Source organism: Gekko japonicus, unplaced genomic scaffold (assembly GCF_001447785.1).
Source record: "Gekko japonicus isolate JY-2015 unplaced genomic scaffold, Gekko_japonicus_V1.1 scaffold1009, whole genome shotgun sequence".
NCBI classification, from domain to species: domain Eukaryota; kingdom Metazoa; phylum Chordata; class Lepidosauria; order Squamata; family Gekkonidae; genus Gekko; species Gekko japonicus.
Genome location: NW_015160867.1, coordinates 572,554 through 594,881, shown reverse-complemented (window position 1 = coordinate 594,881; position 22,328 = coordinate 572,554). Strand labels below are relative to the sequence as shown.

The window sequence follows — 22,328 nt, the reverse complement described above, 5'->3', positions numbered from 1 at the left end:
GCGTGGCCCCGATCGGCAGAGGGAAAACCATAGAGTTTTCCTCTGACAATCAGGGCCATGCCCCCAACGTGCTCTACGTGGTTGGTTCACCTCTGGTGACACAGCCACGCTGCGCTTCGGGGGGCGGGGTTCCCCCCCGGGCCCAATTCGGCGGCGGCGGAATTTGGGCCTCCAAAGCGGGGTTTTACCTGCCCCCACTTGGCAGCCCTACAATAGCGGGAGATGTCCCGCCAACACCTGGAGGTTAGCGGTCCTATGTCCTTTGTTCTTTCCAATCCAGTCACCGTGGATGATTTATGGACGTTCTAACGGATCCTCTGATGGACCTGTCGGCCTTTAATTCCGTTCCTTCTCGGCTTTCCTCAAAGAGGCAACAGAACAAGATCCATATGTCCCAATATCATTCAAAGACAGACAAAAATTTAACAAGCACCGTTTTCACAGAAGGAAATGAAAGGTCGGCGAGTCCGTCAGAGGCTCCATTAGAACGTCCATCGGCCATCCACAATGACTGGATTTGAAAGGACAAAGGGCACAGGGCCGTTTACTGCAGCACACACACTTTAATCTCGGAAAGAACACTTACGACCACCTGGAGGTTGGTAAACCTAGGTCCCCAACATGGTGCCCCCAATGTGCTTTTGGAATGTGGGAGGGGCCAGGCAGCGCTTTTGCCCAGCAAGATTTCTGACTGGCCATTGGAGGTCTGATTGGCTGTGCAGGTTTTAAAAAGGTTACTTCAGCAGCCACTGCCGCTAATACTCATGGATCCTCACTGTGTGAATGAAGGTAAGCTGCTGCAGCAGCCATTGCGTGGCAGCCATTGCGTGGCCCTGCCCACCATGCTGTGCCAGAATTCTAGGCTTGCCAAGTCCCCCCCCAGAGGCCCGTTCCCCACCACCGGTGGATCTGGCCCCGGGGGGAACTCCACCCCCACGTGCACGTCACCCGGAAGTGACGTGGGTACACCGGGCATGCTGGGGGCGGGGCCACAGTCATCCGAGGGAAAACTATGGTTTTCCCTCGGATGGTTCTGGCCCCACCCCCAGCGTGCCCGGCGTACCCACATCACTTCCGGGTGACGTGGATGCGGCGCGTGCGGGGTTCGCGCGCGCGCGCGCTCCAGACACCGGCGGGGAGTCCCCCGCTGCGGTAAGTTTCTGACTTGGCAACCCTACAGAATTCCAAAGGTGCCCGCGGGCTCAGAAAAGTTGGGGGTTCCTGGTGTAGATGCACCGCTTGGGATTAAAAGCAATTATGACTTCTAAGCTTCTTTAGGAGTCTAGAGGGTTTGACCAAAGAACTTAAAGAGTCAGTTCCCCTAGTAATTATCCCTAGCTCTATGACAAGAACAGAGCTGCCCGGGTTAGAACAGGCATTTTTTAATATTGGCTTTGACAGCTAAATGGAACCTCCACATTCAGGGGCACCATACAGTTGCCAGCTGTAGGCTGGGAAATTCCTGGAGTTTTTTGGGGGGCCGAAGCAGGCCCGGTTTGAGGAGGGACCTCAGCAGGAGTTAGATATAGTTTGCCGTGGGCAGCCATCTTGGTCTGAAGTAGAGGAGCAAGATCTGAGTCCAGTAGCACCTTAAGGACCAACAAGAATTCCAGGTTAGGAGCTTCTGGGCTCTGATGAACGGAGCGTTGACTCTTGAAAGCTTACACCTGAGAAATCTTATTGGTCTTTTAGGTAGTACTGGATTCGAATCTAGCTCTAGTTAAGTTATGCATATTAAAAGTCACCAATGTGAGGTCATGGTGGTGGTGGTAGTAGTAGTAGTAGTAGTAGTGGAGGAGGAGGAGGAAATTGAATTTATACCCCACCCTTCATGCAGAGTCTCAGAGCGGCTTACAATCTCCTTTCCCTTCCCCTCCCCACAACAGACACCCTGGGAGGTAGGCGGGGCTGAGAGAGCTCTTTCCAGAACTGTCCTTGAGAGAAAAGCTCTGAGAGAACTTGTGACCAGTGTTCCCTCTAAGCTCAGTTAGTGTGAGCTAGTTCACAGTTTTTTAGCCTCTAGGCTCACACATTTTTGTCTTAGCTCAGGAAGGATGTCTCCAGAACACACTCATTTATGCAGTAGCCAAACCGCTTGCTCACAACTTGAATGCCAGTAGCTCACGAAGTAGAATTTTTGGTCAAAGGACTCCACAGCTTAGAGGGAACATTGCTTGTGGCTGGCCCAAGGTCATCCAGCAGCTGCACGTGGAGGAGTGGGGAATCAAACCTGGTTCTCCCAGATTAGAGTCCGCGCTTTTGTCCACTATTCCAAACTGGCTCTCAATGATCTGAACTGGACACCTCACGGGGTCACGTGTCTCCCAGGGGGATTCCTTCACAGGCAGGCTGGCCAAGTGATGTATCTCATTTTCCAAATCAGCCACCTTCCTCACCTGCCGGATGTCGTGAGAACGATGATGGCGGCCGCGCAGCACTTGAACGAGGCTTCCACGGCACCGATGGCCGTCACCTCAGTGGGGTCTTGGCTCAGCGGGGTCAGGCGGCGTAACTCCTGAAAGAGCTGGTGGTGGTACATGGCAGCCTCAGCTTCCCGGGCAATCTGTGGGGCAGAGGTTGGTAAAATGACGTCTGGTGCAGGTAGGGTAGACAGCTAGGGGTTGGGGAATGCCTTGGTATTAGGGGGCGGAGCCTGGCGACAGTTGGGGCTTGGGGAGGGGAGGGACCTCAACAGGGTACAAGGCCATAGAGCCCATGCTTCAGAGCGGCTGCTTTCTCCAGGGGAACTGGGCTCTGTCATCTGGAGGTCTCTTGTGATTCCGGGAGATCTCCAGGTCCCACCTGGAGGTTGGCAACCCTAGGTGCGAAGGGAGGGAATGAATAATGAGAAATGGCTGAGTCCGTGGGCAAATGAATACTGGGGGGAAATAACAGATAAACTGAAATTAGTTCGTGGCTTGGGTGTCCCATTAAGGCCAGAAATGTTACTACTCCTTGTGTTCCGCTGGTTCCAAAACAGTTTCACGTCCGGCAGGGCTCTTCTTACACATGGAATTCACTGCCACAGGAAGTGGTGGCGGCTACAAGCGTGGACAGCTTCAAAAGGGAATTAGGCATATGGAGCAGAGGTCCATCAGTGGCTATTCGCCACAAGGTATAGATAGGGACTCTGGGGCAAGTGATGCTCTGTCTTCTTGGTGCTTGGGGGGGGGGGTCAACAGGGGGAGGGCTTCTAATGTCCTGGCCCCACTGCTGGACCTCCTGATGGCACTGGGATTTCTGGCCACTGTGTGACACAGAGTGTTGGACTGGATGGGCCTTGGGCCTGATCCAACATTGGCTTCTCTTATGTTCTTATATGGAGCAGAGGTCCATCAGTGGCTATTCGCCACAAGGTATAGATAGGGACTCTGGGGCAAGTGATGCTCTGTCTTCTTGGTGCTTGGGGGGGGGGGTCAACAGGGGGAGGGCTTCTAATGTCCTGGCCCCACTGCTGGACCTCCTGATGGCACTGGGATTTCTGGCCACTGTGTGACACAGAGTGTTGGACTGGATGGGCCTTTGGCCTGATCCCACATTGGCGTCTCTTAAGTTCTTATGTTCTTTTAGATTTAATTATGGCAGCCATAATAGTTCATGCAACATTTTGGAAATGAGATATATTTCCAAAGATACATCTATGAATGTAGAAAATTAAAGAAAAATATGTAATGCAACAATAACAACAACAACAACCATCATCATCATCATCATCATCATCATCATCATCATCATCATCATCATCATCATTTTATTGATTTTTATCCCGCCCTTCCGGCCTAGGCTGGCTCAGGTAGGCTTACAAAAAAAAAAAATTCTCATAATCCATAAAACACAATTCATCACATTAATACAATTCCTGATAAATAATACAATAGTATAAAACAACAACAACAACAATTTATTTGATTTATAAACCGCCCTCCCCTAGAGGGCTCAGGGTGGTGTACATCATTGTTAAGGTACCAAAGGCATGTAATGTAAACAGTAAACCTTTTCTACAAAGAGGAAAAAGCATACTGCAATTTGGATCAGGATGGAATCCCTTAATTAACCGAATGGAAGTCGATCCTTAGAAATTAACACTGGCAGTCTATAATACTGTGAAAATATGCTTCTTGGCCGTCCTTGTTATTAAGCATTGATTTTTTTAAAAAAATCAATGTATTTTTAAATGGTTGCCCAATTAACTGGGGGTATCTTTTCCCCTGATCAACAGAGATATAATGGGCTAAACACTGCCGCCCTGTCATTGGAGATTCGCATTTACATTTGCCCTGCCTATTGAACTGTGCTAGTTTCCCTCAGTAAGTCTGTCTCAAAGGAAGACCTGCATACGTACCGCATGTTGCATCTGCACAGCCTCCACAGGGTAGGTGCCTTTGGCCGTCTCCCCCGACAGCATGATGCAGTCGGCTCCGTCCAGCACCGCATTGGCCACATCGCTGACTTCTGCCCTTGTGGGCCGGGGCTTTTTGACCATGCTCTCCAGCATCTACCGGGACAGGAAGAAAGCAAGACGGATCCTGACTTAAGGCTCTTGTCTAAACAGGAAGGTCTTCCTTCCGGAAAGATCAAGATGGGTCGCCGTGTTAGTCTGTCTGTAGCAGAAAAAAAGAGTAAGAGTCTAGCAGCACCTGAAAGACTAACAAAACTTGTGGCAGGGGTGGAGCTTTCGTGAGTCACGGCTCACTTCTTCAAATACTCACAAAAGCTCCTCCCCCGCCACAAATTTTGTTAGTCTTTAAGGTGCTACTGGACTCTTGCTCTTTCCTTCCTGAAAAGTCAGTTGAAAGGCTTCAGGAGCATCAGAAAAATTATGGCTAAGGAGGAACATGGTAGAAATTTATAAAATGATGCATGGGGCGGAGAAGGTGGATTTAAAAAAAAAAATGTCATCAAATCATGAGGCAACATCTGAGGGGAAGGCCTCGCCTCTCTGCCCTGTTGGTGGCCCTTTAGAGGAACTGGCTGCCCAGTGAATGAGGCAGGAGGCTGGAGGAGATCAAATATTGGTCTGATGCAGCAGGGCTCTTCTGATGTTCCTATGAGGGGAAGGCCTCGGCCTCTCTGCCCTGTTGTTGGCCCTCCAGGGGAACTGGTTGGCCACTGTGTGAGGCAGGATGCTCGACTAGATGGACCCTCACTGGTCTGATCCGGCAGGGCTCTTCTGATGTTCCTATGAGGGGAAGGCCTCGACCTCTCTGCCCTGTTGTTGGCCCTCAAGGGGAACTGGTTGAGGCCACTGTGTGAGGCAGGATGCTGGACTCGATAGACCCTCACTGGTCTGATCCGGCAGGATTCTTCTTACATGCAACAGTCGGTGCAGTCTAAGCCGCTCTCCCTTCCACTGGTCAGGAAGGACAACATTGGAAGTGTCTTGCCTGTGAGGTCTAGTGAAGTATGAATCAAATCAGGGCACCTCCAGGAGCTCACCTGAGTGGCACAGATGACGGGCTTCCCAGCACGGTTACAACGACCGATCATCATCTTCTGAGCAAGGAAAACCTTCTCGCCAGGGATTTCAATGCCCAGGTCACCTCTGGCCACCATGATGCCATCGCTGGCCTCCAGGATTTCATCGAAGCTGATAGAAAGAAATAACAGGTGGTGACAGGGCCAAACAGAGGGGGGAGAGTGTGGGGGGTGGATCCTACCCTGGCCCCACCGGTGGACCTCCTGATGGCCCCTGGTATTTTTGGCCACTGTGTAGACCAGCTGAGCTCTGAGCAGGAGCAGGAGAGAGAGCTGTGAGAGTGGTGAGTGGGTTCCTTTTACTTGCTTTCAGCTGAGAGAATTTAGCTAAGGATATTTTGTGGGAAAACTGTGTTTAGCAGTGTGTGGAAGCACTTAGAGTTCTTGCAGAGTCCTGGCTGATTGCGTGTGGGAGAGGAACGGGCACTGTTTGACTGGGATTGCCTGTAATTGAGAGGAAGTGGAAGGGGCATTGTTTTGCCTGTGATTGAGTGCCTGGGTGAATTTGAATTTGAATAGCTGCTGCCTGACCTCTGCTGGGGGAGGCCTCTATTTAAGGAAGCACCTTGCCAGAGGCAGAGGAGACCAGCTGAGCTCTGAGCAGGAGCAGGAGAGAGAGCTGTGAGAGTGGTGAGTGGGTTTCTTTTACTTGCTTTCAGCTGAGAGAATTCAGCTAAGGATATTTTGTGGGAAAACTGTGTTTAGCAGTGTGTGGAAGCACTTAGAGTTCTTGCAGAGTCCTGGCTGATTGAGTGTGGGAGAGGAACGGGCATTGTTTGACTGGGATTGCCTGTAATTGAGAGGAAGTGGAAGGGGCATTGTTTTGCCTGTGATTGAGTGCCTGGGTGAATTTGAATTTGAATAGCTGCTGCCTGACCTCTGCTGGGGGAGGCCTCTATTTAAGGAAGCACCTTGGCAGAGGCACGAGCCTCTGGCACGAGCCGAAGGGTGAGCTAAAGGGCTCTTTGCCTGTGGCTCTTAGCCTAGGGACTCTTAGACTAGGGGCGCTGTAAGAAGCCCAAAAAGAGCCAGAAAGACAAGGCCCTAGGCTCTTTGTCTTTCCCGTAAAATAATTTGACTTGATAACAAAACCCACATAAATACCAAGGGTTTAAAAGGGGGATTATATTTATTTATTTTAAAAGAATTATGAAGCCAGAATGCCAGCAGGGGGTTGGGGGCTATCCAGTGTTTTGCACGGAGTGTCACATGTATGACTATCTGCCCACTGGGCAGAAGTCTTGGGTGTGTCCTCGGTGCAAGGAGCTCCTGGTTCTCAGGGAACGTGTGTGCTCCCTTGAGGCCAAGGTGGCTGACCTGGAGAAGCAGAGACAGTCAGCTAGGCACACAGAAAAGACTCTCGGGGACTTGTTAGCTTCGTCCCACTCTGGATCTGGCAGCCCCGCTGCTGTCAGGGAGCATGAGGGTCTAGGGGAAACAGGGCACCATGCTGAGGATAAGGGGAATGTGCCCTCAGAAGGGACCTCTTCCCCAGCTGGTGAGCGGCTCTCCTTTTGCACCAAGGAACCATCCCTGAGCAGGGTGGGAGGGGGGCTCTTGGTAGTGGGTGATTCGATCCTTAGGCAGGTAGACAGCTGGGTGGCGAACCCGCGTACTGACCGTATGGTGACTTGCCTGCCTGGTGCGAAGGTAGCGGACATTACGCGTGTTTTAGATAGGCTGGTAGATAGTGCTGGGGAGGAGCCAGTGGTCGTGGTGCATGTCGGCACCAACGATGTGGGGAAATGCAGTCGTGAGGTCCTGGAGGAGAAATTTAGGCTGCTGGGCAGGAAACTTAGGTCCAGGACCTCCAAGGTAGCCTTCTCAGAAGTGTTACCTGTTCCACGCGCAGGGCCGGAGAGACAGGCAGAGATCAGGAGTCTCAATGCGTGGATGAGACGATGGTGTAGGGGGGAAGGGTTCAGGTTTGTTAGGCACTGGGATACTTTTTGGAACAAGAGGGAGCTGTACAGGCGAGACGGTCTCCACTTGTCCCGAGAAGGAACCAGGCTGCTGGCACTTAAAATCAAAAAGGTGGCAGAGCAGCTTTTAAACTGAATATTGGGGGAAAGCCGACAGGAGATGAAAAGTCTCTGGTTCGGGTTGGCTCATCTGAGAGAGGTGAGGGGGTACCGGTTGCTTTTCTACAGGGAGGTGGATTGAAATTGTCCACAGAGGCCATGGCTGGTGACATGGACTGCCGGACAACGACTCGAGATAGCAAGAGGAAGGATGCAGGCTTAACTTGTAAGGGAAATTACAGCTGTTTCTATACAAATGCTAGAAGTGTCCGAGGTAAAATCGGGGAGTTGGAGTGCTTGGTGTCGGAGGGAAAAATAGACATTGTGGGTATTTCTGAAACTTGGTGGGATGAGGAAAATCAGTGGGACACAGTGATTCCCGGTTATATATTATATCGGAAGGATAGGGGGGGAAGGGTTGGAGGTGGGGTAGCTCTGTATGTCAGAGAGGGTATAAAGTCTAGAAAGATTGAGAGGCTAAGTGAATTGGATTCGCTTCTGGAAGTTCTATGGGTTGAAATAGGGGGGCCAAAAGGAAACTTAACACTGGGAGTTTGTTATCGCCCACCAGATCAAAAGATAGAGGAGGATTATAAAATGATGAATGCCTTAAAGATAGCAACTAGACAAAAACACTGTGTAATAATAGGTGATTTTAACTACCCACACATTGATTGGGTCAATATGTGTTCTAGTCGGGAAAAAGAGATTGAGTTTCTAGACACTCTAAATGACTGTGCTATGGAGCAGATGGTCACGGAACCTACCAGGGGAGAGGCGATCCTTGATTTGGTCCTAAGTAACACTCAAGACCTGGTGAGAGATGTAAAAGTGATTGCACCGCTTGGAAACAGTGATCATAATGTTGTTGAGTTCATCATTTGTACAAATAGAGAATTGGCCAAAAAGACTCACACAACCATTTTTAACTTTAAAAGGGGTAATTTCTCTGATATGAGGGGACACGTGGGGAGGAAACTGAAAGGAAAAGTAGAAAGGGTCAAAACAATTGGGGAAGCTTGGGATCTATTTAAAACTACGATCCTAGAAGCTCAAAAAATATATATTCCGCAGGTTAGGAAAGGCACAAACAGGTATAGGAAAAAGCCTGCATGGTTAACAAACAGAGTAATGGAGGCTGTAAAAAGTAAAAAGAATTCCTTTAAGCAGTGGAAAGCTAGTCACAGTGAGGCTGATAAAACGGAACACAGGCTATGGCAAATAAAATGCAAGTCTGAGGTCAGGCAGGCAAAAAGGGAATATGAGGAGCATATAGCAAAAAACGTAAAAACCAACAATAAAACTTTCTTCAAATACATTAGAAACAGGAAACCAGCCAGGGAGGCAGTGGGGCCCTTGGACGACCAAGGGGTAAAAGGAGTATTGAAGGATGATAGGGAAATGGCTGAGAAGCTAAATGCATTTTTTGCCTCCGTCTTCACTGTGGAAGATGAGAAGTGCTTGCCCACTCCAGAACCACTGATTTCAGGAGGGGTGTTGGAAGACCTGAGTCAGATTGAGGTGATGAGAGAGGAGGTCCTAAAACTGATAGACAACTTAAAAACTGAAAAATCACCAGGCCCAGATGGCATACATCCGAGAGTTCTGAAAGAACTCAAATGTGAACTTGTAGATCTCCTGACAAAGATATGTAATCTTTCCTTAAAATCTGCCTCCATTCCTGAGGATTGGAAGGTAGCTAATGTCACTCCCATCTTTAAAAAGGGTTCCAGAGGAGATCCGGGAAATTACAGGCCAGTCAGTCTGACGTCGATACCGGGTAAATTGGTGGAAACCATTATTAAGGAAAGAATTAGTAGGCACATAGATGAACAAAACCTATTGAGGCAGACTCAGCACGGTTTCTGTAAGGGAAGATCTTGTCTCACTAACCTGTTAGTGTTCTTTGAGGGGGTGAACAAACATGTGGACAAGGGGGATCCAATAGATATTATTTACCTTGACTTCCAGAAAGCTTTTGATAAAGTTCCTCATCAAAGGCTCCTAAGTAAGCTCAAAAATCATGGGATAGAAGGACAAGTCCTTTTATGGATCAAAAACTGGCTAGTTCATAGAAAACAGAGAGTGAGTGTAGGTGGGCAATTTTCTCAGTGGAGGGTGGTAAGCAGTGGGGTACCGCAGGGATCAGTACTTGGTCCACTGCTTTTTAACTTGTTCATTAATGATTTGGAGATGGGAGTAAGCAGTGAAGTGGCTAAATTTGCGGATGATACAAAGTTGTTCAGGGTGGTGAAAACCAGTGAGGATTGTGAGGCACTCCAAGGGGATCTGTCAAGGATGGGCGAGTGGGCGTCAACATGGCAAATGGGGTTCAATGTGGCCAAGTGCAAGGTGATGCACATTGGAGCCAAAAATCCTAAATATAAATACACATTGATGGGGTCTGAACTGGCAGAGACTGAGCAAGAGAGAGATCTTGGAGTTGTAGTGGATAACTCACTGAAAATGTCGAGACAGTGTGTGACTGCAATAAAGAAGGCCAATGCTATGCTGGGGATTATTAGGAAGGGTATTGAAAACAGATCAGCCAATATAATAATGCCCCTATATAAATCAATGGTGAGACCTCATTTGGAATACTGTGTGCAGTTCTGGGCACCACACCTTAAAAAGGATATTATAGCTTTGGAAAAAGTGCAGAAAAGGGCAACTCGAATGATAAAAGGGTTGGAACACTTTCCCTATGAGGAAAGGTTAAAGCGCTTAGGGCTCTTTAGCTTGGAGAAAAGACGACTGAGGGGTGACATGATCGAGGTTTATAAGATTATGCATGGGAAAGAGCAGGTAAAGAAAGAGGTACTTTTCTCCCTTTCTCACAATACAAGAACTCGTGGGCACTCCATGAAACTGCAGAGCGGTCGGGTTAGAACGGATAAAAGGAAGTACTTCTTCACCCAAAGAGTGATTAACACATGGAATTCACTGCCACAGGAAGTGGTGGGTGCTACAAGCATGGACGGCTTCAAAAGGGAATTAGATAAGCATATGGAGCAGAGGTCCATCAGTGGCTATTAGCCACAAGGTATAGCTAGGGGCTCTGGGGCAAGTGATGCTCTGTCTTCTTGGTGCTTGGGGGGGGGGTCAACAGTGGGAGGGCTTCTAATGTCCTGGCCCCACTGCTGGACCTCCTGATGGCACTGGTATTTCTGGCCACTGTGTGACACAGAGTGTTGGACTGGATGGGCCTTTGGCCTGATCCAACATTGGCGTCTCTTATGTTCTTATGTTCTTAGTGTTGGACTGGATGGGCCATTGGCCTGATCCAACATGGCTTCTCCGATGTTCTTATGTACCCCTGCCCTACCGCTTCACTGCACAAAGTTGGATGCCTTTCTCAAATGAAAGAGGCTCTTCCTCCAACAGAAAAGCCCCTTAAGATAGATGAAGGCTCCTTGCAGGAAGGTTAGGAGCCACACAAGTGTGTCTGTAACTGTGCTGAAAATAGGGCAAGAAAGGCCATCTTGGGCTGAAAAGTCTAAAGCGTGGAGACAGCAGCTTGGGCAGGTGACAGACAGAGATCAGCTAAAAAGTCACAGTCCCGAGTAAAGTGGGGATACTGCTAAGCCACAGGAATAAAGTTCTGTGAAATCAGGACGGTGAAAAAGAGCTACACATTTTTATCCCATCCTCCCTTCAAGGCGCTTGAGGTGGTTCTCAGATGAACACGTGAAGCTGCCTAATACTGAATCAGACCACCGGTCCGTCAAGTTCAGTCTTGTCTACTCTGACCGGCAGTGGCTCTCCAAGGTCTCAGGCGGAGGTCTTTCCCATCACCTACTGCCTGGTCCATTTTAACTGGAAATGCCGGGGATTGAACCTGGGACCTTCTGCATGCAAAGCAGGGGCTCTTCCACTGAACAGCAGCCCCTCCCCATGGTCTCAGGTGGAGATCTTTCATATCACCTACCACCTGATCCTTTTATCTGTAGATGCTGGGGACTGAACCGGGGACCTTCTGTATGCAAAGCAGGGGCTCTTCCACTGAGCTGCAGCCCCTCCCTATGGCTCTCCAGGGTCTCAGGCAGAGGTCTTCCACATCTCCTACTGCCTGGTCCTTTCAACTGGAGATGCCAGGGATTGAACCTGGGACCTTCTGAATGCCAAGCAGAGGCTCTTCCACTGAGCCACAGCCCCTCCCTCATCAGTTGTTGTGAGGCTAGAAGGAAGGATGGGAGTGAGTGGAATCTAAATAGATACTGAAATAGCCCCAAGATTAAGGAAAGGGGAACTGGAAAGGTGAACACATGCCCCCTCCCCGCCACCCCCAGATCCCTGGGTAAAAGGGCAAGGAAAGGCCACAGGGGGCAGTTACTTTTTGACCCCCTCGTGGTTTTCGATCTTGCTGATGACCTTGATGCTGCGGCCACCCTCTCCGAGCACCTGACGGACTGCGGCCACATCGCTGGCCTTGCGGATGAAGGAGGCGAAGACGATGTCGACACCATGCTCCAGGCCGAAGCGCAGGTCCTGTATGTCCCGCTGGGAGACCGCCGGCAGGTCCACTTCGGCCCCCGGCAGGTTGACCCCTTTGCGGCTGCAGAGCATCCCGCCGTTCTCCACTTCGACCACGCAGCCGTTGGGGCCTGGCATTTGGGGAGGAGAAAGGGAAGGGGGAGAGAGGTCAGCGCGGAAGACTGGCGGGACGGACGCTGGACAAGGCCTGAGACAGGTTGAGGAAAGGCCAGCAGACTGACACCTTTCCAAAGGCAGGGGGGGAGGCAGAATGCATGAAGCCATGGACTGAATCGGACCTCCAAGGTCTCAGGCAGAGGTCTTTCATATCGGCTACCCCCTGGAGCTTTTTGACGGGAGATGCTGGGGACTGAACCGGGAGCTTTCTGTATGCAAGACGTATGCTGTATCACCAGGGGTAATTTTGTAGAAAAAGAGGTGCAGGAGCTCATTAGCATAATGTATTAGCATGACTCATTTGCATATGCCACACCCTCTGACATCACCGGAAGTGTATCAGAAGGCAACGCCCACCGCTCAGGCTCCACTGGACTGTTTTGGATTGCTAGCTATTTGGGGGGGGGGAACATGCAGATCTGTCCTCACAGAGGAGGGAGAGCTTGTACCTGAATAAAACCTGGTCTTAAAGGTGCCACTGGACTGTTTTGGACCAGGGGGGCCAGGGGGAGCTCTGCAACTTACCTGGCTGCTTCTTGCTCTGACTGAGGGCTGCTGGGAGAAGGGGGTGGGGCTTGTTGCATGTGCCTGCCCCCTGGGCTCTTTACTGCCGGAGCTCCGCTCCTGTGCGCTCCTCCAGGAAATGACCCCTGTATCACTGAACCACAGCCCCAAGGTCAGTATTGTCTACTTCAGGGGTGGCCAAACTCGCTTAATGTAAGAGCCACACAGAATAAACGTCAGATGTTTGAAAGCCTCAAGACACGAACAAATATTACACACACGTCTTTATTGGGAAATATACACATTTGCTTTTTTATTAACATTAAATTAGACTGTGCAAAAGAGCCGCATGTGGCTCCTGGTCTACTTAGACTGGCAGCAGCTGCCCAAGGTCTCAGATAGAGGTTTTTCACATCACTTTCTTAGAAGCATAGAATCACAGAGTTGGGAGGGGCCTTAGAGGCCATCTAGTCCAACCCCGCTGGCTCAGTGCGGGATCAAGCCAGAGCATCCCTGACAAGTGTTTGTCCAGCCGCTGCTTCAAGACTGCCAGTGAGGAGGAGCTCACCAACTCCCTAGGCAGCCGATTCCTCCGTTGAGCAACTCTGACTGTGAAAAAAGTTTTCCCTAAGATCCAGTTGGTACCTTCCCGCCCTTAATTTAAACCCATTCTTGCTGGTCCTCCCCTCTGCTGCCAACAGAAGCAGCTCCCTGCCCTCCTCAAAGTGACAGCCCTTCAGAGAGATCCAGATGGCCAGCTGTGTTGGTCTGAAGCATTAGAACAAATTTAAAATCCAGTGGCACCTTCAGATACTTAAAGAGAGCCATTATGTCCCCACTCAACCTCCTCCAGACTGAACGTTCCCAGGTCCCTCAGCCTTTCCTCCTAGGGCTTGGTTTCCAGGCCCCCGATCATCCTCATCGCTCTCCTCTGCACCCGCTCCATTCTGTCCACATCCTTTTGGAAGTGAAGCCTCTAGAACGGCACACAAGACTCCAGGTGTGGCCTGACCCATGCAGTGTACAGTGGGACTAGGACATCTTGCGATTTGGGTGTTATGCCTCTCTTGATACACCCTAAGATCGCATTAGCCCTTTTTGTTGCTGCATCACACTGGCTGCTCATATTTAACTTATGGTTCACCCGTACCCCCAAGATCTTGTTCACACTCACTGCTACTTCCTGGTCCTTTTTCACTGGAGATGCCGGGGATTGAACCTGAGACATTCTGCATGCCAAGCAGATGCTCTGCCACTGAGCCACGGCCTCCGCCTGTGCTGGGATCAGTATCTGGACATTTTTGGAATGAGACTAGAGGAAGAAGTGTTCTGGTGACATGTCCAGCAATTGGGGGGGGGGGCGTGGCAACAAGTCGATGGCCCATCAACCAATGCTCCCTCTAAGCTGTGGAGTCTTGTGAGCAAAAATTCTACTTTGTGAGCTGCTGCCATTCAAGTTGTGAGCGAGCGATTGGGCTGCTGCATGAATTAGTTTGCTCCGGAGCCCTCCTTCCTGAGCGGAGATGAAAATGTGTGAGCCGGAGGCTAGAAAACTGTGAGCTAGCTCACTCTGACTCAGCTTAGAGGGAACACTGTGCATCAACCATAACTTTATTGACCTTGTATACAGGCAATGTGCCATCCAGTCTCAACTGAATCATGGTGAACCATGAATTTCCACCTCATGGGGTTTTCAAGGCAAGAGAGGAGCAGAGTTGGGTTTGCCCATTGCCTCCCTCTGTGTAGCAGCCCCGGTCTTCCTTGGTGGACTCCCACTCAAGTACCTGTAGTGTATTCAAAGCTGCCTTGAATGCATGATATGTTGTGAAACATCTCATTGAAGTGTAATGTAAAGCTTCGTCCTGGGCTAGGATCCAAATCCATCCAATCGTGTTACTGTAATGTATTCATATGCAGACATGAGTACATGCGGATATGGGTGAATCATGCCATAGGGGAGCTATGCAAAGCTTCGTCTTGGACTGGGGATTCAAGTCCAAGACTATTGGTCCAATCACGTTCAAGCAAACGGGAAGCGGGAACGTGCATGATTGGTCTTCTATGCGATCAACCTGATAGGTTGTTAAATGTAAAATAGGAGTGGCTACATTAGCCGGAATGTTTAAATACCGAACAGCTTCAATGGACAAACTGTTCGGGCTATCAGATGTTGGACCGTGTTGGTGAAGTGATCGTAGAGCTGAATAAACCTGAGTTTTCGCTGAAATCACTCTCCGACTCATTGTTAAGCGCCGGACTTAACAGTTACTAGCCCAGGAAGCACCTAACCAATCACCTTCTAGCAAGCTCCCTGAGCGGGAACATCCGTGATTGGTCCTTATGTGAACAACCTTATTGGTTGGTATTTGTACAGTGGGTGTGGCTACATTAGCCGGGAATGTTTAAAAGCAGGACAGCTGCAATGTAAAGGCTGTTCTGGCTATCGGATGTTGATCCATGTTGGAGTTGTGTTCGAGTTGAAGAAGAATAAAGCTGTGTTCTTGCTGAATCACTCTCCGACTGCTTTGTTAAGTGAGCGACTTAACAGTACCAATCCTTAGCTTGCAAGCTGTGATGAGATCAGGCTCCTCTGGGCTATGAGAGCTGGTCCAGTTTAAAGCAGGGGCTCTGGCATTCTTTTCATTCATTCTTTTTGGCTCTACTTTTGGAATTTGTGACATCATAAGTAGTGGAATGCAGGGCAGGGATAACCCAAGGAACCTTCAAGCAACGGAATGGGGATACTTTGCTTATCCCTGCATCCAGCCAGAATTCTGCTATCCTAACCTGGCAGTAAAAGTAGCAAAGTAACATTGAGTTGTGGGGGTTGGAGGGGGGGCAGCATTACGGCATAGTTCTCATAAATGCAGAGAAACTGGTAAGCCTGTTTCTGGACTGCACCACTTCAAACTGCCGTAATGCCATTGGCCTGATCCAAAATGGGCAGTAAATATGAATACGGAAGTAACAATAGAATCTTGGGAGTATTTATGGAAAAATGCACTGAAAATATCAACGTATAATCATTTTAAAGAAAATTGTTATAAGATGAAGTATAGGTGATATATGACACCGAAAAAGATTGCTAATATGAATATTAATATGTCAAACTAATGTTGGAAGTGCAAAAAAAGTGGAGGGCTCTTTTTATCATATGTGGTGGATTTGTGAAAAAGCAAAAAAAAATTGGAGTCAAATTCATTTAGAAATGGAAAAAAACTGTTAAATGTACATTTAAAAAGGAGCCAGAAATATTACTTTTGGGACTAAAAATTGAAGAGGTCAATGTGTCAAAGAGAACTTTGATGTGGTACATGATAACAACAGCCAGAATGACCTATGCTCAAAGTTGGAAACAGGAAGAAGTCCCGAAGATTGAAGATTGGATTAAAAAACTATTATTCTCAGTTGAAATGGACAAGCTGACAAGAAAGTTGAATAATATGGAAGCAGAAGATTTCTATAATGACTGGAAGGATCTAAAAGAATACTTAGAAAAGTATTGGGAAGCAAAAGACAATCTATTTTGTTTTAATAATTATTAAGCATAGAATTTTTTGGAGATAGGATAAGTAAAAAATTAATTGCTATAGTGAAATAACAGTTACCTAGTGAACTACAAAAAGAAAATTGATATGTTAAAAAATAAAAAAAAGAAGTGAATATGCAGGAGGTCGAAGCACTGTGGGAAGCCGTATACTAGGGAGGGGAAAAGGGAGGTGGGTAGGGTATAACGGGGACAAATGTAGAAAATTTACTGTTGGCTGTGAATGTTTATATCCTGAATAAAATTTTTGGAAGGAAAAAAAACCCCTGGAAGTAGGAGTCTCCCCCAACTGAATATTCCTCTATCTAAAGACAATTTCCTGGTAGGAAAAATAAAATGGTCCATGCCTGGCTCGTAGCTATGGTGGGGCTATTGGGGGCTTTGCCCCCTCCCCTAAAGGGCTAGCCCCACAAGATTTTCTTCAATGAATGATTTTTGAAACCTTGGGTCAGTCACAGTCCTCTCAGAGCTGTTCTCTCAAGAGCAGTTCTCTCAAAGCTCTTTCAGCCCCACCTGCCTCACCAAGATTGTAAGCCACTCTGAGTCTCCGAGTGAAGGGCGGGGTATAAATCCAGTTCTTCTTCTTCCTCCTCCGCTTTCTCTTCTTCTTCTTCTTCCTCCTCCTCTTCCACTTTCTCTTCTTCCTCTTCCTTCTCCTCTTCCTCTTCCTCCCATCCAATTAACAACCCTGCTTAGCTTCCAAGATCTGATCAGACTGGCCTATACCATGCCCACCTTCCCTCCCAAGCCCTTGGTAGTGGATGGAGAAAGGGGGCTGTATCCCAGGGACAGGAAAAAGATACCTACGGATTTCCTTGATCAGTAAGGAAATGAGCCCGTCGTCAATGAAGATTCGTCCGCCGACCTTGACAACCTTTGGCAGGTTGACATAATCTACCCAGACAGTGTGCTGGTCACAGCATTCTCGGAGTGCTGGGTCTGTGCTCACGATCATCTGGGATCCTTTGACCAGCTCCACTTCCTTGTCCTCACCCTGTGGATGCAGGTTCAGAACATGAGCAGCTGTTTCATAACAACAGGGATAATGATACTAAGAATAATAAAAGGAAACACTACTTTACACAGGGAGTGATTAAAATGTGGGATTCGTCGCCAGAGGATGCAGTGATGGCCACAGGAATAAACAGCTTTAAAAGGGGATTAGATAGATTCATGGAAGATAAATCTATCGGTGGAGACGGAGGGGAACCTCCACATTCAGAGGCACTAATCCTCTGAATCCCAGAGCCAGGAGGCAACATAAGGGGAAGGCCTCGGCCTCTCTGCCCTGTTGTTGGCCCTCCAGAGGAACTGGCTGAGGCCACTGTGTGAGACGGGATGCTGGACTAGATGGACCCTCACTGGTCTGACCCAGCAGGGCTCTTCTGATGTTCTTATGAGGGGAAGGCCTCGGCCTCTCTGCCCTGTTGTTGGCCCTCCAGAGGAACTGGCTGAGGCCACTGTGTGAGACGGGATGCTGGACTAGATGGACCCTCACTGGTCTGACCCAGCAGGGCTCTTCTGATGTTCTTATGAGGGGAAGGCCTCGGCCTCTCTGCCCTGTTGTTGGCCCTCCAGAGGAACTGGTTGGAGCCACTGTGTGAGGCAGGATGCTGGACTAGACGGACCCTCACTGGTCTGATCCAGCAGGGCTCTTCTGAGGTTCTTGTGAGGGAAGGCCTCGGCCTCTCTGCCCTGTTTTTGGCCCTCCAGAGGAACTGGCTGAGGCCACTGTGGGAGACGGGATGCTGGACTAGATGGACTATTGGTCTGATCCATTAAGGCTCTTCTCATGTTATTAATAATACCGTGCATTTTTGATCAGTGACATGCTCCAGGCTGCCACTCCTTACTTATTATTACTTTTATTTATTTATTTATTAACAAGATTTTTACCCAGCCTTTCTGCCCTCATAGGGCCACCAAGGCGGCTAACAAATGAAAACATAACAAAATCTCATCTTAAAAGCCATTAAAGGTAAAAGGTAAAGGTTCCCTTGCTCGAAAGCCAGTCGAATACGACTCCAGGGTTGCGGTGCTCATCTCCGTTTCAAAGCCGAAGAGCCAGCGCTGTCTGAAGACGTTTCCATGGTCATGTGGCTGGCATGACTAAACACCAAGGTGCACGGAACGCTGTTACCTTCCCACCGAAGTGGTACCTATTTATCTACTTGCAATTTCTTGCTTTCGAACTGCTGGGTTGGCAGGAGCTGGAACTAGAGACGGGAGCTCACTCCGTCATTCGGCACACTCGGGTCTCGAACTGCTGAACTACTGACCTTCCACAGCCTGCAGTTCAGCGTCTTAACCACTTGAGCCACCGCAGCTCCAGAAAAGCCATTAAAACTGACCCACAAATACATTAAAACAAATTTAAAACCACAGCTTAAAATAAGATTAAAAAACAATAATGGGCCATTGGCCTGATCCAACACGGCTTCTCTTATGTTCTTGTGCTTATTATCCCGCACCCACTCCAGAACCGCCTCCAGGCACTGGTTCAGGGTTTCTACAGTCTCCCTGGGATCAGCAAGACAGAGCAGATCAGTGGCCACCCAGCCCGAATCTCCAGGTGACCTCGCCCAGCAGTTTCATGTAGATGTCAAAGATCATGAGGGATAAGCGATTTACATTCATATATATGCCAAATACTACAGTTTTATATGCTATCGCTTTCCAGTCCTTCCTATCTCTACGTGTGCACACCAGGAAACATTCCACATGTTATATGAATGGTACATTTTATATTGTTAAAGCAGCAAGATAAGCGTAGGGATGATTTTTTAAAAAGTATCACATATTGTCAGGTCATGGCTTAAAAAAAAAAAAAGGAGGTGCCGGAACTCTCGAAACAGAAATGAAGTTTTCAATCTGTATACTGAAAACTCATGAGCCATGAACTTTTAAACGTTTTAAAGAGAATTCTGTCGAAGAGGTCCCGGAACTCCATTCCGGCGCATTCCCCCAGAAAAAAAGCCCTGTTAATTCTGTATTTATTCAAAAGGAAGACAACCCGTAATGGAAGACAAGTCCCTTGAAAATGTTACACACACACACATACACACACTAGGCTTGCAAAGTCCCCCCGGGGGGCGGGGAATCCCCCACCCCAGAGGCCCGTTCCCCACCGCTGCCAAATCGGACCCTGGGGGGAACTCCACCCCAACGTGCACGTCACCAGGAAGTGACGTGACGACGCCGGGCACGCTGGGGGCGGGGATACGGTCACCCGAGGGGGAACTCTATGGTTTCCCCTCAAATGGTCGTGGCCCCGCCCCCAGCGTGCCCGGCGTCATCACGTCACTTCCTGGTGATGTGGATGCGGCGCACGCGCGCTCCGTGATCGGGCCGGGAGTCCCCCGCTGCAGAGGAAGGTAACACTTGGCAACCCTAACACACACTAGGCATAGTAAAGGTAAAGGTAAAGGTGTCCCTTGCTCGAAAGCCAGTTGAATCTGACTCTAGGGGGTGGTACTCATCTCCGTTTCCAAGCCAAAGAGCCAGTGCTGTCCGAAGACGTTTCCATGGTCATGTGGCCAGCATGACTAGATGCCGAGGCACACAGAACGCTGTCACCTTCCCACCAAAGTGGTACCTATTTATCTACTTGCAATGTCTTGCTTTCAAACTGCTAGGCTGGCAGGAGCTGGGACCAGAGATGGGAGCTCACTCCCTCATGCGGCACTTGGGTTTCGAACTGCCGAACTACCGGCCTCCCAGTTTGCAGTTCAGCATCTTAACCACTGAGCCACCGTAGCCCTGTATACTAGGCATAACTGTAGAGCAAACTCTAGATCAAACCAAGCCTGAACTCTCCCTAGAAGCTAAAATGACCAAACTGAGGCTATCGTACTTTGGCTACACAATGAGAAGACCAGAGTTGCTGGAAAAGACAATCATGCTAGGAAAAGTTGACAGCAGCAGGAAAAGAAGAAGATCCCACGTGAGATGGATTGGCTCAGTCAAGGAAGCTGCAGCCCTCAGTTTACAAGATCTGAGCAAGCCTGTTGAAAAGAGGACGTTTTTGAGGACATCGATTCTTTGGGTCACCATAAGTCAAAAGCGATTTGATGACACTTAACACACACACTGGAGCTGCGGTGGCTCAAGTGGTTAAGATGCTGAACTGCAGGCTGTGGAAGGTCAGTAGTTCAGCAGTTCAAGACCCGGGTGCTGCATGACGGGGTGAGCTCCCGTCTCTAGTTCCAGCTCCTGCCAACCTAGCAGTTCGAAAGCAAGAAATTGCAAGTAGATAAATAGGTACCACTTTGGTGGGAAGGTAACGGCGTTCTGTGCACCTTGGTGTTTAGTCATGCCGGCCACATGACCACGGAAACGTCTTCGGACAGCGCTGGCTCTTCAGCTTTGAAACGGAGATGAGCACCGCAACCCTAGAGTCGGATTCGACGGGCTTTCGAGCAAGGGAACCTTTACCTTTACCTAACACACACTTCCATAACTGTAACTTGTATGCAAACATAAGACAAAATCCTCTCTTTTTTGATGGCGTACTTGGGAGAGAAACTACTCTTGCATTGAAGTAAACACCGGATTTCAATTCTTATGAATTTTCCATTTTTCCCCAGAGGGAAAAGTATTTTCACCACTGCTTCAGAATTTCCAGAGAATCTGCATCTCTTACGCACAATATAATTGTTTCCCCCAATCTTACCCCTCTGATCAGGCCAGTACGGATTTCCGGGCCTTTGGTATCCAGCGCAATAGCCACGGGCCGATAGAAGACGGGGTTGGAAGCGAATCCTTCAGTCGCTGCCCGAATATTCTGAATGGAACCCGCATGGTACTGAAACAGAGACAATTCGGAAGAACAGGATGAGAAATCCTCTTGGATCCCTGACCCGGGATTCAGCGTGGAGCTATGGTTGCCAGCTCTGGGTAGGGAAATTCCTGGAAATGTGGTGAGGGGAGGGGCTTCAGCAGGGTGCAATGCCATAGAGTCCACCCTACAAAGCAGCCCTTTTCTCCAGGGGAACTGATCTCTGTAGTCTGCAGCGGAGACGGAATTCCAGGGGACCCCCAGGTCTCACCTGGAGGCTAGCATCCCTAAGGGGTGCTTCCCATAAACTAGGATTTCTGACCTCAGAAGAAGCCACATAGCTGAAGGAGAATCTGTTTCAGCTAATAAAAGAGTACTGATTCATCCCCACCCTTAGGATGTGGCAACAGTCCAGTCTGGCCATTTTTATATCCACAGATCCAATTTTAATTAGGTTGTAAACTGATTGTTGTTTTTTGTGTGGGTGAAGAGACGTGTTGTAAAAGAGTTTTAAATAAACGAATAACCTGTGAGGAAGAGAGAGAGAGAGCTGTGAATCAACACAACAGTGCTCAGGTCTGACAAACTGCAATAGTGGAGTCAAGAAAGGTCAGATTGGCTAGTGACTGTAAGGTAAAAACTGTCAGCCTGTTCCTATGAACATATGAAGCTGTGTTATACAATCAGACCCCCTACGTACATTTAGCTCAGTATTTTGGGTGTCAGGCAGAAAGGAGCTACCACCTCTTATCTGAGAACCTTCGGGTAGTGATGCCAGGACTTGAATCTGGGACCTTCTGCATGCAAAGCAAATGCTCAGCCTCTAAGCCATGATCCTTCCCACACCAGAACTGAACATATGAAGCTGCCTTATACCAAGCCAGACCACTGGTCCATCCAGCTGAGTATGACCTCATAGCATTGGATCTTGGATGGAAAAAAGAGTTCCCTATCATTTGCTACCTGTGATCTTGTACCTGGAGATTCCAGAGACTGAACCTGGGACTCTCTTCATTCACAACCGTTCCTCTGCCAGCCAATGCTTCCTCTAAGCTGTGGAGCCTTGTGAGCAAAAATTCTAGTTTTTATGCTACTGGCATTAAAATTGTGAGGGAGCAATTTGGCTACTGCATAAATTAGTTTGCTCCAGAGTCATCCTTCCTGAGCAAAGACAAAAATGTGTGAGCTGGAGGCTAAAAAACTGTGAGCTAGCTCACACTAACCCAGCTTAGAGGGAACACTGCAGTGCCAACCAAGTCCTCCCAACATAAGATGCTATCCATCCTGTCTAAGCTTCTAGTGGGGAGCAGGGCCGGTCCTACCATTAGGCCAACCTAGGCGACTGCCTAGAGCG

The 22,328-nt window shown here is 48.8% G+C and overlaps 1 protein-coding gene across 2 annotated transcripts in view; it reads right to left on the bottom strand.

Moving 5' to 3' along the window:
* Positions 1-22,328, bottom strand: part of PKLR (pyruvate kinase, liver and RBC) — a 42,464-nt gene that overhangs the window by 7,141 nt on the left and 12,995 nt on the right. For both annotated transcript variants that reach the window (XM_015422090.1, XM_015422083.1), the window contains exons 4-9: positions 20,870-21,001; positions 17,005-17,191; positions 11,830-12,100; positions 5,437-5,587; positions 4,343-4,495; positions 2,397-2,563 (exon numbers count right to left, since the gene is read on the bottom strand). In XM_015422090.1, coding sequence (XP_015277576.1) covers positions 2,397-2,563; positions 4,343-4,495; positions 5,437-5,587; positions 11,830-12,100; positions 17,005-17,191; positions 20,870-21,001 — 1,061 coding nt within the window. The remainder of the gene's footprint in view (positions 1-2,396; positions 2,564-4,342; positions 4,496-5,436; positions 5,588-11,829; positions 12,101-17,004; positions 17,192-20,869; positions 21,002-22,328) is intronic.